The sequence below is a fragment of the Myxine glutinosa genome, chromosome 3 (genome assembly GCF_964187855.1).
Source record: "Myxine glutinosa chromosome 3, kmMyxGlut1.1, whole genome shotgun sequence".
Taxonomy (NCBI): Eukaryota; Metazoa; Chordata; class Myxini; order Myxiniformes; family Myxinidae; genus Myxine; species Myxine glutinosa.
The window spans coordinates 61,881,173-61,893,509 of NC_136263.1; the positions used below are offsets into that span (position 1 = coordinate 61,881,173).

General features: G+C 44.6%; 1 protein-coding gene across 7 annotated transcripts in view; it reads right to left on the reverse strand.

The window, feature by feature from the left end:
• The window catches only part of LOC137415825 (intersectin-1-like), a 62,197-nt gene that overhangs the window by 11,417 nt on the left and 38,443 nt on the right, over positions 1 to 12,337 (reverse strand). For 2 of the 7 annotated variants that reach the window (XM_078774094.1, XM_078774095.1), the window contains exons 8-11: positions 11,894 to 12,034; positions 9,040 to 9,127; positions 8,699 to 8,838; positions 7,457 to 7,785 (exon numbers count right to left, since the gene is read on the reverse strand). In XM_078774094.1, coding sequence (XP_078630220.1) covers positions 7,457 to 7,785; positions 8,699 to 8,838; positions 9,040 to 9,127; positions 11,894 to 12,034 — 698 coding nt within the window. Of the gene's footprint in view, positions 1 to 7,456; positions 7,786 to 8,698; positions 8,839 to 9,039; positions 9,128 to 11,893; positions 12,038 to 12,337 lie in introns of all 7 variants that reach the window. The other 5 variants (XM_078774093.1, XM_078774092.1, XM_078774098.1 and 2 more) reach the window with 3 other exon arrangements.

Sequence of the window (12,337 nt, forward strand, 5' to 3'; positions counted from 1 at the left end):
ATCATCTTTCGCAATTTATCATTTGTCTTCCTCTCTCTCAACGATACTCCGCACATCCACCGAACCATTCGCATTTCCACCCTTTCCAGGCTTCGTTGCTGCTCTACGTTCATTACCCATGTCTCGCTCCCATAAATCATAACACTTCACACATAACAGCATACACCTTTCCCTTCAGCTTCAACGACACTCCCCTCCTCATCAGCACGCCACTCAGTTCCCAAAACTTCTTCCATGCACATCTCACTCTAGCAACCGTTGCCGAGTCTGATCCACCTTCTCCATTCAGCATGTCTCCTAGGTAGCAAAATGTTTTCGCACCTGACAGCTTCACGCCGTCTCCAAGATCCAACTCAACATTTCCTCCATCTGCAGCTCCCTCTGTGCACACCTTACACTTGAATGTAGCTGCCACACTGGTTAATGACCCTCTCAAACCACTACATTTTTGATGAACCCACTCAGCGCACATTGTACATTGAATGGAGTTCACTCCGACATCCTTCAATGAACACAGCACACGGCCACTTCCCAGTTCTTTCCACCTCACCACATGCTTTACCACTTGCCATCACCTTCGTCTTTCCGATATTCACCTTCAGACCTTTTGCCTCAAAAGGCAAAGCAAAATGCAACAATAAATAATTTAATGAAAATAAATACAAGTAACAATAAAACGTGAGGTAAAAACTAAAATTCCTAATTGAGACATCTCCATCAGACTCGTATACAAACAAGGGGAAAATAATGTAAAAATAAATGTCATTTCGTTTCAAGCCAGCCGGCACTTAGTCGTGGCTAAAAATATTGGCACCCTTGCACGTTTTTCAAATAACTCACTATTTTCTCTAAAAATACGATGAAATTGACAAAAGTATTTGGCCTCCACAATTCTTTATTTCACTGTTAATATTACAGAACTTTTGTCTTTGATCCAGAACTTAATATATCTTTTTAAATCAGAAAGTAAAAAGAAATGGCATTGACAAGATTATTGACACCCTCGACTTAATATTTGGTAGCACAGCCTTTGGACAAAATAACTGCAGTCAAGCACTCCTTTAGCCATGAATGAGCTTCCTACACCTCTCTACTGGCAGTTTGGCCCACTCTTCGTGTGCAAACTGCTCCAGTTCTCGCAGATTTGAAGGGTGCCTTCTCCCAACTGCTGTTTTCACATCTCCCCCCCCACAGGTGTTCAATGGAATTTAGATCTGGACTCATTGCTGGCCACTTCAGAACAGTCCAGCATTTTGTCTTGAACCATTCCTGGGTGCTTTTTGAAGTGTGTTTGGGGTCATTCTCCTGCTGCAAGAACCATGACCTTCGACGGAGACCCAGCTTTCTGACACTGGGTTGAACATTGCGCTCCAGAATGCCTTGGTAATCTCCTGATTTCATGATGCCATGCACACATTCAAGGCACCCAGTGCCAGAGGCAGTACAGCAACCCCAAAACATCACGGAACCTTCTCCATGTTTGACTGTAGGGAACGTGTTCTTTTCTTTGAAGGCTTCATTTTGTTTTCTGTAAACATAGAGATGATGTGCTTTACTATAAAGCTCTAATTTGGTCTCATCTGTCCACAGGACATTCTCCCATAAGGATTTTGGCTTGTTCAGGTGTCTCTCTCTCTGTGTCTCTGTCTCTGTCTCTGTCTCTGTCTCTGTCTCTGTCTCTCTCTCTCTCTCTCTCTCTCTCTCTCTCTCTCTCTCTCTCTCTCTCTCTCTCTCTCTCTCTCTCTCTCTCTCTCTCTCTCGGGGCCCTTCTGGGACTCCTGCCATAGAACCCACTTTCATTTATTTGGTGACGGATGGTGAGAGTTGAAACTGCCGTACCTTGTGTCTGAAGATCAGCTTGAATCTGTTTGGCATTTGATCGAGGTGCTTTCTCCACCATTCAAACAATCCTTCGCTGCAATCTTCGATCAGGTTCTCTGTTGCGGCCATGTCCAGGGAGGTTGGCTACAGTACCATGGGTCTAAAACTTCCTGATAACATAGCGTACGGTGGACACAGGACCATCAAGGTCTCTGGAGATGGACTTGTAGCCTTGAGATTGTCCATGCATGGCTACAATCTTGTGTCTGACCTCCTGAGACAATTATCTGGTTTTCTTTCTTATATCCATGCTCATTGCAGTACAGACAGTGACAGAAAACAGCAGAACGACTCCTTTTCTCTATTCAAACTGGTTGAATGAGTGAATTTTTTTAATATTGTGGAACTCACCACAATTGTGGAACAGGCACGTGGAACTCACCACAGGCGAGGTCAATTCCAAAGTAAAGGTGAATCACCTGCTTGAAATCTAATTCTTTCTAACAACTTCTAAAAGTGCCAATAATATTGTCCGGGCCATTTTAGGATTTCTGTGTGGAATAAATAAGCTGAGATTTAGTGATTTTTTTTTTCCAGCTTTTTTGTTTTGTTTCACTGCAAACCAAAGAAATACATATGTGGATACCAAAATATTTTTTCATTTCAACAATTTTCTGGAAGAAATGGTGCATTGTTTGAAAAAAGTGCGAGAGTGCCAATATTTTGGGCCAAGACCATAGCTTTGCGTCCCAAAATGGCTGGTAAGGCTTGCTGGTCGTCGCCTCGGAACCACCGTGCAGGCAAGCAGGCAGGATCCCACTTTGTTTTGCTCGCGACCCCCTCCTCTGCCAAGCACCACCGTCAACCTACACCTCCTCCTTCCACATTGCAAAGGTCCCAAAGCCCTGACATGTCTCCTCACCAGCGCACCAGAGACAACAGCCAGAGCGAGAGAGAGAAGAGAGAGAAGAGAGAGAGAGAGATAGACCAAAATGGCGTTACGAGTCTTTTTTTTTTCAGCTCTCAAATGTTCTACGATGACGTCACACTCTGCCCAATCACCGAGCACTACTCAATCATCCCATCGCGCCTCCACCGATTAATCACGCAGGCCGGGGTGTGGCCTCCTCGCCACGAGTCGTCGGAGGGGCGGAGTCTAGTCGCTGTTCGGGAATATTCGGATAACGTCGGCGGTCGTGAGGTGGGATTTACGCCGATCGGCAAATGTGCTTGGTGTTGGTTAGCCCTGGCGGCGTTGAGTGAATGAGTCCTTTGTTTTAGTTGTTGTTTGGTGGGCTTTTTAATTGTAATAAAGACCGAGGGAAGATCACAGGGGCAAATTACACACTGGGGAATTAACCTTTAAGCCCGAGAATTACTTAACACAAAGCCACGCCCCTCATGGCGACATGCAAATGCTCTTACCCGGAAAGATGGCCGACTTATGTACATCGAGATTCCTCTACGTGTCACTCGGAGCATTGTAATCTACACGATTCTATCTCAATTAAGGTATTTCATTGTTTACCCCCACAAACGTAACAATATGCCACAGATTATTATAAATGTGGGTGATAGAAAAATGAATAATTATGCTCAAACAAAAATTTACAAAAACGGTATTGGTGGTCTAGAGTACGATTCTCGCTTTGGGTGCAAGAGGCCCTGGGTTTGAATCCCTGTCAAAAAATTTTTTTGGGGGGGGGGGGGTTCTTAAAAAGGCGGGATACCGCGGACACCAATATTAAATACTTAATGCCCCCGACATGAACCATTATGATACGTGTTGCTTCCTTGATTGACGATAATCATTTAAAAGGATAGAGGATGGACAACCATAGGTTGGCAATCATTGCATGGGCTGTATGGGGCTAACAGTCTCATTCTGTGTGACAGTTCCTTATAAAGGAACTCGTATTGTTCTTAACGAACATTGGCTGGGCACGTTTCTTCGATTCACAGAGGAACAACAATAGAAATGTTCAACTGGAGTGAAGTCGAAGGCGTGCCATCGCAAATCCCCACGCTTCCCACTTAAAGTAGAGTTCAAAAATGGCAAAAACCTGCAACAAGATTGAACCAATATCAAATTTTGAGTTAATCTTTTGCCATTTTGACCCCTGTATTTCCATCCCCACCCCCTGCGACATGAACTGGGGGTCAAATCCAAAAACATCGTTACACATTCCATGCACCTCCCAATGTTGATTGCATATACAAAGTTTCATTTTAAAATGTGCGCTTATTGTATTTTTGGTATTCAACGTTTTGACCCTGACCCAGGTGGCGAGGCAAAAATTGAAACTGCTCTCTTCTTGCCATGCGGTGATCATAACTACCAAGTTTGGTGAATCTCTGCCCAACTGTTTAGTGTCTGACTGATGGACAGTGCCAGACAGACAGAAGGAGCAGATTACAATATCTGACATTTTTTTAAGCAGTGAAGCTGCTTAAATATTTGGCTATGTCCTTCCTTCCATCCATCAAGAATGAAAAAGAACAACCTTTCTAACCCACCATTTAATTCTAAAGGGTTCTAAAGTGTAATTCTAGAGCTTTCTAAAGTGTAATTCCAAAAGGTTTTCTTTGTTTATAGGCTTTGCCAATTCCATATTAAAAATGCCAAACTGAACAGCTTTCTTCGGACAGAGGTGCAATTAAAAATATATATATATATATATATTAAAGGTTTGGGATAATAAACATTACTCAGTTGCCTCAAATTAGGATCTCCAGAAAAATACAAACACAATCAACCCTCTATATCCGAGAGTTCTGCATTCACGAGTTTCGCTCATCTACAAATTTGAAAATGTACACGGATTTGACATTCGTGACCCACGTGTTCACAAGTGGCAAGTGTGTGATCTCCGATCACTCCCAACCTACACTACATGACCAAAAATATGTGGACACCCGAACATCGAACATCTCATTCCAAAATGTTTTTTTTTTTTTTTTTTTTTTTTTTGTATACAGAATCGAGGCTCGTGAAAGAGCTAACATTTATTTCACAAACAGATCAAACAAACAAAATATATAAAAATAGGGAGCGGTAGACAAGATGGGGAGAGAAGGGGAAGCACACAAACACAACATTTGAGAGCAGGGACATCGGGAAATGTGTGGGAGGGAGAGGGCTTGGGGGGAAGAGGCGTGGGAAGGGGGGGGGGTGGGGGGTGGGAGAAGTATAAAACTCAAGGACACCAAGGACTTCCAGGACAGAAGTTGGTATTTCAAAAAAGTGGATTTGGGGTGAAATTAGCAGGGGTAGAAAAGATCAAGGTTTTTTATGGGGGAAGATAAGAGATGGTGGTGAACAGCTGTTTTAAAGACCTGGAGGGAGGAGTGGGATTGAAGAGAGTGAGGGAGTTTGTTCCAGAGGCGGGAGAAAAGAGGAATGAAGGAGTGAAGGTGAGCAGCGAGTCTTGATTTTGGCAGTTTAACCATAAGAGGGTTGCAGGCAGATCTTGTGCGACCTGTAGGAATATTTGGGGGACAGAGCCCAGAGAGAGCTGGGGGGGGGGGGGGGGGCAAGGCCGGAGAGGAGTCGGTAGAAGACGGAAAGACCACCAACCTGCCTGCGGTGAGTGAGTGAAAGGCCCTTGGAGTTAGCTTCATCGCGGGAGATTCCAATGATTCTGAACGCTTTGGTTTCAACAGCATGAAGACAAACTAGGTGTGAGGCAGGAGCACCAGCCCAGAGGGGAGAGCAGTATTCCATTGAGCTGCGGATGAAAGCCTTGTATGTGGTGAGGAGCTCAGGTGTGCCAAGGAAGGACTTCGCACGACGGAGGATGCCCAGTTGGCGACTGGCTTTGGAGGCCAGATTTGAAATGTGGTTTTCCCAGGAAAACAGCCTCCACTTCTGGGAAGGCTTTCCACTAAATGTTGAAACATTGCTGCGGGGATTTGCTTCCATTCAGCCACAAGAGCATTAGTTAGGTCGGGCACTGATGTTAAGTGATTAGGCCTGGCTCGCAGTCGGCGTTCCAATTCATCCCAAAGGTGTTCAATGGGGTTGAGCTCAGGGCTCTGTGCAGGCCAGTCAAGTTCTTCCACACCGATCTCTACAAACCATTTCTGTATTGACCTCGCTTTGTGCACGGGGGCATTGTCATGCTGAAACAGGAAAGGGCCTTCCCAAAACTTGCCACAAAGTTGGAAGCACACAATCGTCTAGAATGTCGTTGTATGCTGTTCAGCCACAAGCCACGTTGTATGCTGTTAAGATTTCCCTTCACTGGAACTAAGGTGTCTAGCCCGAACCACGAAAAACAGCCCATTATTCCTCCTCCACCAAACTTTACAGTTGGCATTATGCATTCGGGCAGGTCGCATTCTCCTGGCATCCGGCAAACCCAGATTCGTCCGTCGGACTGCCAGATAGTGAAGCGCGATTCATCACTCCAGTGAACGCGTTTCCACTGTTCCAGAGTCCAACGGCGGAAAGCTTTACACCACTCCAGCCGACGCTTGGCATTGCACATGGTGATCTTAGGTTTTTGTGCGGCTGCTCGGCCATGGAAACCCATTTCAGGAAGCTCCGGATGAACAGATGTTGTGCCGACATTGCTTCCAGAGGCAGTGAGTGTTGCAACAGAGGACAGACGATTTTTACACGCCACGTGCTCCAGCACTCGGCGGTCTTGTTCTGTAAGCTTGTGTGGCCTACCACTTCGCGGCTTTGCTGTTGTTGCTCCGAGATGTTTCCACTTCACAATAACAGCACTTACAGTTAACCGGGGCAGCTCTAGCAGGGCAGAAATTTGACGAACTGACTTGTTGGAGAGGTGGCATCCTACGACGGTGCCACGTTGAAAGTCACTGAGCTCTTCAGTACGGCCCATTCTACTGCCAATGTTTGTCTATGGAGATTGCATGGCTGTGTGCTTGATTATATATACCTGTCAGCAATGGGTGTGGCTGAAACAGCCGAATCCACCAATTAGGCATGTCCACATACTTTTGGTCATGTCGTGTACGTCTCCTTCCCACCCACCCAACCACCAACACCGGGAACATGAAGGAGAGGTGCACAGATGCTGATATTGTACTGTACTGTATCTGGTTCCCAAACCGCAAACACCTCTCGCTATCACTGTGCCTCTTGACACACTATTATAAAATTTTAAACACTGTTAATCATGGCCTCTAAACACACAGTGAATGAATGGGGAAGGCGAGTATGCTGGAAAAAGGCCGAATAAAGTGACGAGTTTGAGTGAAAATGTGAATGTGTTCGACAAGCTGTCTACGGGTGTGTGTCCACAGTGGGCAAGCATTTTGGTGTGAACAAATCCATTGTCTTACTGGTGTGGTCCATAATCCTACGGGGCCCATAACGAAAAACCTGATGGACCAGAGTGATCGGTAAAAGCCGTTAGTGACCATAAGAAGCTATCAGGAAAAGTGTCATGGTAAGTGCTCCAATAACTACAAATGTTATTGCAACTGGGCAAAATGCAAGAGTAAAGAAAAGGAAAAGCAGGCAGAATGAAGATGTTAGTACCATGTGTGATGAGGATGACACATCACATAGACATATGACATCACACTTCCCATTCAGAAATGCACGATACAATATGGTATCGAACAAGTACTAAATACTTAAAGGTATCAAGTTCGTACTTACAAGTTGCTGAAATCCGCCCAGCTGTCTTCATTCACAGAAGTTGTTTTGGATGTTCCAAATGGGTCAAAGTGCGAGTCAAATCCAAGTTTACCAGACGACATGCCATTCCTATCTGCCCAGGCGGTAGTCGATCCCTCTTCCCTAGTGACCGGAAGAAACGGGTCACGAGGGAGAAAGGTGGAATCGTTTGCTTGACGTGATGGTTCTGGAGTCTCTTTCTTTGTGAGGAAATCCTTGGTTTTGTCGAGCAAATGAGCCACATTTGGCCTCTTCTCCACATGCCCCATAGCACCTCGGATCTCGTTGTTCATTTCCTTGAGATGACCAGCCTGTAGTGGTTGTGCAAAGGTCAGCCTCATTTCTTTTACATGTTTCCTCAATTCCTAATGCATTTATGTGTGAAGGAATTGCCACAAGAGTATTATGGTAAAACCATGTTGATGTTCACAGTTCAATAAAATTCATTGTATGAATATGCAAAACGTTACCATAGTCAGCATTCTGCAAAATAAATTTGTAAGGGGCCACATATTTGTGTGTGATGGTAACAGGTGATTTGTGGTATTTGCAGGATCACTGTGTGCGCATGCTGGAACCTTGTGCTATCATTTAGTTTTTTAAACTGCCAATAGTGGAATAACTTTGAGACACCTAGTTATCTGAATTTGTTTATCTTCATGATAGCTAAATAAATTGGTTTTTTGCCACCTCCTCCTTCACAAACACCACCACTCCATCACCACAACCACCAACCCATCATCCTCCTCCTCTACCACCATCACCAGCTCCTCAAGTTCCCCAACCTTTCCACCCACATAATGCATATTGTACAAATTAAATGGTGATCAGATGAAATGCAGGAAAATGAAATCGAACGTTTAGTGATGCACAAGCAGATAAACTATATGACAAGCAATTAGACAAGGCGCAACTGTGCAACGGCTCAACCAGTCATAAAGGGGACACAACATTGGCCAGCGTAGGGACAAAAAAAAAGAGGACTGCATCAAACTTGGAATATTCTTATCTTGCTGAAAAAAAAAAAGAGTTTGGATTGATTTGCGGATAGAAACGGAATGTGTCAACACAGAGGTCAAACATTTAAAAAATCAGGTCGATCGACTTTGTAGCTTAAATAAATGATGAGTTTCATTAATATTGATTGAGAAACATCATACGTGGGGTGGTGGATGGGGAGTGGGGTGAGGGGTAAGGGAGGACCCCAATTGTGTTTGAACAAACCTTCTGCATGCTAGAGGATTCTTCCGTTTCCTTGCTCTGTTCAATCCGCGTTTCGATAACGTGCAGGTCCGCAAAGCCCTGCTCGAGGGACAACCTTTGCGTCTCTACCACTGCTTTACCTCCCCAAACTTCCCGATTACCTGCAGCAACACCACAACCAACCACCTTGTATTGGTGACAGAACAACAGTCCACTGTCCACTCTCACACAGTACCAATGGTCTATGCCTCCACTACAAGAATATTTTTAACGACCAAATTGATTTTTCAGAGCCTTTCAAGTCAACATGGTACTTGTAGAAATAGGTAATTTAATGTGGGAAAGATAAGTTGATTACGCACCATCTGATTGACTCTGCTTTCCTTTCCATGCTTGTTCTTCCAGCCTTTGCCTCTCTACCTGCAGCTCTTGCACATCCTTCTGCGCTCTCTGAGCAACAACAACCAAAATAACTCAGAAACTTCTATCCAAAACATTACTACCCTCACCCTCTCTTATAGCTACAACAACAACATATTATTATTATTATTTCTATTATATATACTGTTGCGGTTTTAGAACCCTCACTTGTGTAAATACTTGTAAATAATTCTCATCGTTAAAAGGTCAAAGGTAGCACCCATAGTTAGGCCACAGCAACACGTAGGTCACCTTAGAAATCCCAGTTATTTCATTATTATGTGTTTCAGATAAGGCCGTGTTCCCAATAGTTGAATCTGCGTTGCATCAATTAAATAAGAATAGGTCCCAATCCATTCCGGCCATTTTGCCAACCTCTCTCTCCCAATTCTGTTACGCGCCTTGGTTAGCGTTCGCTCAGGCGCCGCCAATAACCACGCGGTCAAGCTCGAGGAAGAAGGGGGCGGAGCGCCAAGGACAAGGTGTGGCCCTGTCAACCAGCCATCAAAGGCGGAGCCGGTAAGCCCTTACTAGCCAACCAGGGCTGAGGTGAGCTCGCTGGCGGGCGTGGTTTCCAAGCGCGCATTGGTTGATCTGAAAGCGCGTTATATAAGGGCGAACGCCAAGCCCTTTCACTGACTGCGTGAGGGAGATCGATTGTAATGGACTGCGCTGGGGGACTCCTTTTTGCACGAGCTGCGTGGAAACGTCTGATCGTGGCAAAGCCTTTTGATACGGACTGCGCCACGAACTGCCTTTTGCCTACGAACATTGATCAAGAGAGAGAGAGAGAGCGTTTGGTACGATATACGTTTATTACATACGCAGCATCCCAGTCCCCCCGATATATGCAAGGTCCGCTCGCGATCAACGACACGCGGCGCGCTGCCGGCCTGCTGCCTTTTTCCATCACCACCACGGCACGAGTCGGGACCGGACGAGGAGCCTGGACATCTACCTGGACCTTCCACCCTACCCACTACAATCCCGTGTGAGTGTGCATGTTTGTCTGGGGTTGTTAAGTTAAGACTGTATAGTTAAGCCTCCTCTGTGTCCTGCTCCTTCTTCTCCTTCCTGTACATTCTTTCCTTTTCTCTTCTTTTTGGTTGTAAATAAATTCACCTGTTCTTTCTTGGTTTTTCCCTACTCCGATCGCATCCGTCTTTTCTTTCAATTGAGTACCTGTGGCACGATTTCGGAACCGCTCAGAATCGGGTTTAGTCTCTTGGTTAATGGCTCGGGCCGCGGATTGCTAACCGCTCGGCAATTTCCATTTTATCCGTGGTTCGAGCGGGAGTTATTTCCCTGCTCGCGGTCGGTGTTGGTAATTAGGTATTTGGGACCCAAATTGACCAATCACCCTACCCAAGACCGACCGGGAGGAGCGTTGTAGCTTCCAGGACTCGGGACGGCCAGCTTAAAAGGACAATGGGATTAACCCCCCCTTGATAAGGGGAGAGCCGACCCCCGAGATCCGTAACAATACACTACATGGCTAAAGGTATGCGGACACCCCTTCTAATTAGTGGATTTGGCTGTTTCAGCCACACCCATTGCTGACGGGTATATATAAAATCAAGCACACAGACATTCAATCTCCATAGACTAACATTGGCAGTAGAATGGGCCATACTGAAGAGCTCAGTGACTTTCAACGTGGCATCGTCATAGGATGCCACCTTTACAACAAGTCAGTTCGTCAAATTTCTGCCCTGCCAGAGCTGCCCCGGTCAACTGTAAGTGCTGTTATTGTGAAGTGGAAACATCTCGGATCAACAACAGCTCTGCCGCGAACTGGTTGTTCCAAACTTCTTCCATTTAAGAATTATGGAGGCCACTGTGCATTTGGGAACCTTCAATGCAGCAGAATTTTTTTTGTAGGCTTCCCCAGATCTGTGCCTCGACACAATCCTGTCTTTGAGCTCTGCAGGCAGTTCCTTCGACCTCATTGCTTGGTTTTTGCTCTGTTATGCACTGTCAGCTGTAAGACCTTATATAGACAGATGTGTGCCTTTCCAAATCATGTCCAATCAATTGAATTTACCACAGTTGGACTCCAATCAAGGTGTCGAAACATCTCAAAGATGATCAAGATAAATGGGAGGCACCTGAGCTAAATTTCAAGTGTCAAAGCAAAGGGTCTGAATACTTATGTAAATGTGATATCTCAGTTTTTTATTTTTAATAAATTTGCAAAACTTTCTAAAATCCTGTTTTCTCTTTGGCATTGTGGGGTATTGAGTGTAGATTGATGAGGGATAAAATGAATTTAAACGATTTCAGCATAAGGCTGCAACATAACAAAATGTGAAAAAAGTGAAGGGGTGTGAATACTTTCTGAATGCACTGTAATTCATGAAAAGTCTTTGCTCTTTTCAATGACAGATGTCCAAAGGTTATTGAGCGTCTGGATAGTAGATAGTTCAATTTATAGATCTGCGAGTTTTTATCCACGCTTGCTATCCTCATTAGTTTGTTTCCACATTTCCAAACACAACCTCCACATTTCTCCGATGATCGTATTCAATAAACACTTAAAATGCATGTTGTTGTTGTTGTTGTGCAGGTGTATCACTGCATACTGCGGATGATCTAAATCAGTAACCATCGAGTCATTTGAGAGAGACATGAAGCCTGTTCAGCCTAATGAAGGCATGCATTCCACCGAGTGCTGTTCTAGTTTTTAATGTAAATACAGCAAAAGTTGTGAAATAAGAGGTGGAAGAGGAGCATGCTAGCATTGGGTGGCAACCAGTTTGAATGTAACAAAGCGAATGAATGAATGCCTATGAATACCTGAAGCTGTTCCATTAGACTGTCTGTCTCAGCTTGGAGCTGTACAATCATTTGTGTTGTGGAATCCAGCTCCTTGCGGAATATGCCGGCGTCTTTTCGCATTTCCTCCATTCTCTGCTCCAGTGCCTCCTTCCTTGCTTGCTGCTAGGACAATATGAATACATTGTTAAAGTACAAGATAAATAAGCAAAATCTCATCATTTGTGCAGATTCACAACTGAGGTCATATATGTGTTTCAAACACAGTGAAAGCATTTTTATTAATCAGTCTGACAGCATACACAAAGGCCGATATCAAGTGTCCCATGTGCAATGTACTTCCCTGCACATGCACACATGCCAAACATAAACACATGAACACACACACATCCCAAAAATTGAGTGCAAAGATTTTAAAAAACGAGCATAAAATGCAAAATGAAATGGGAAACAAAGAAATGTTAG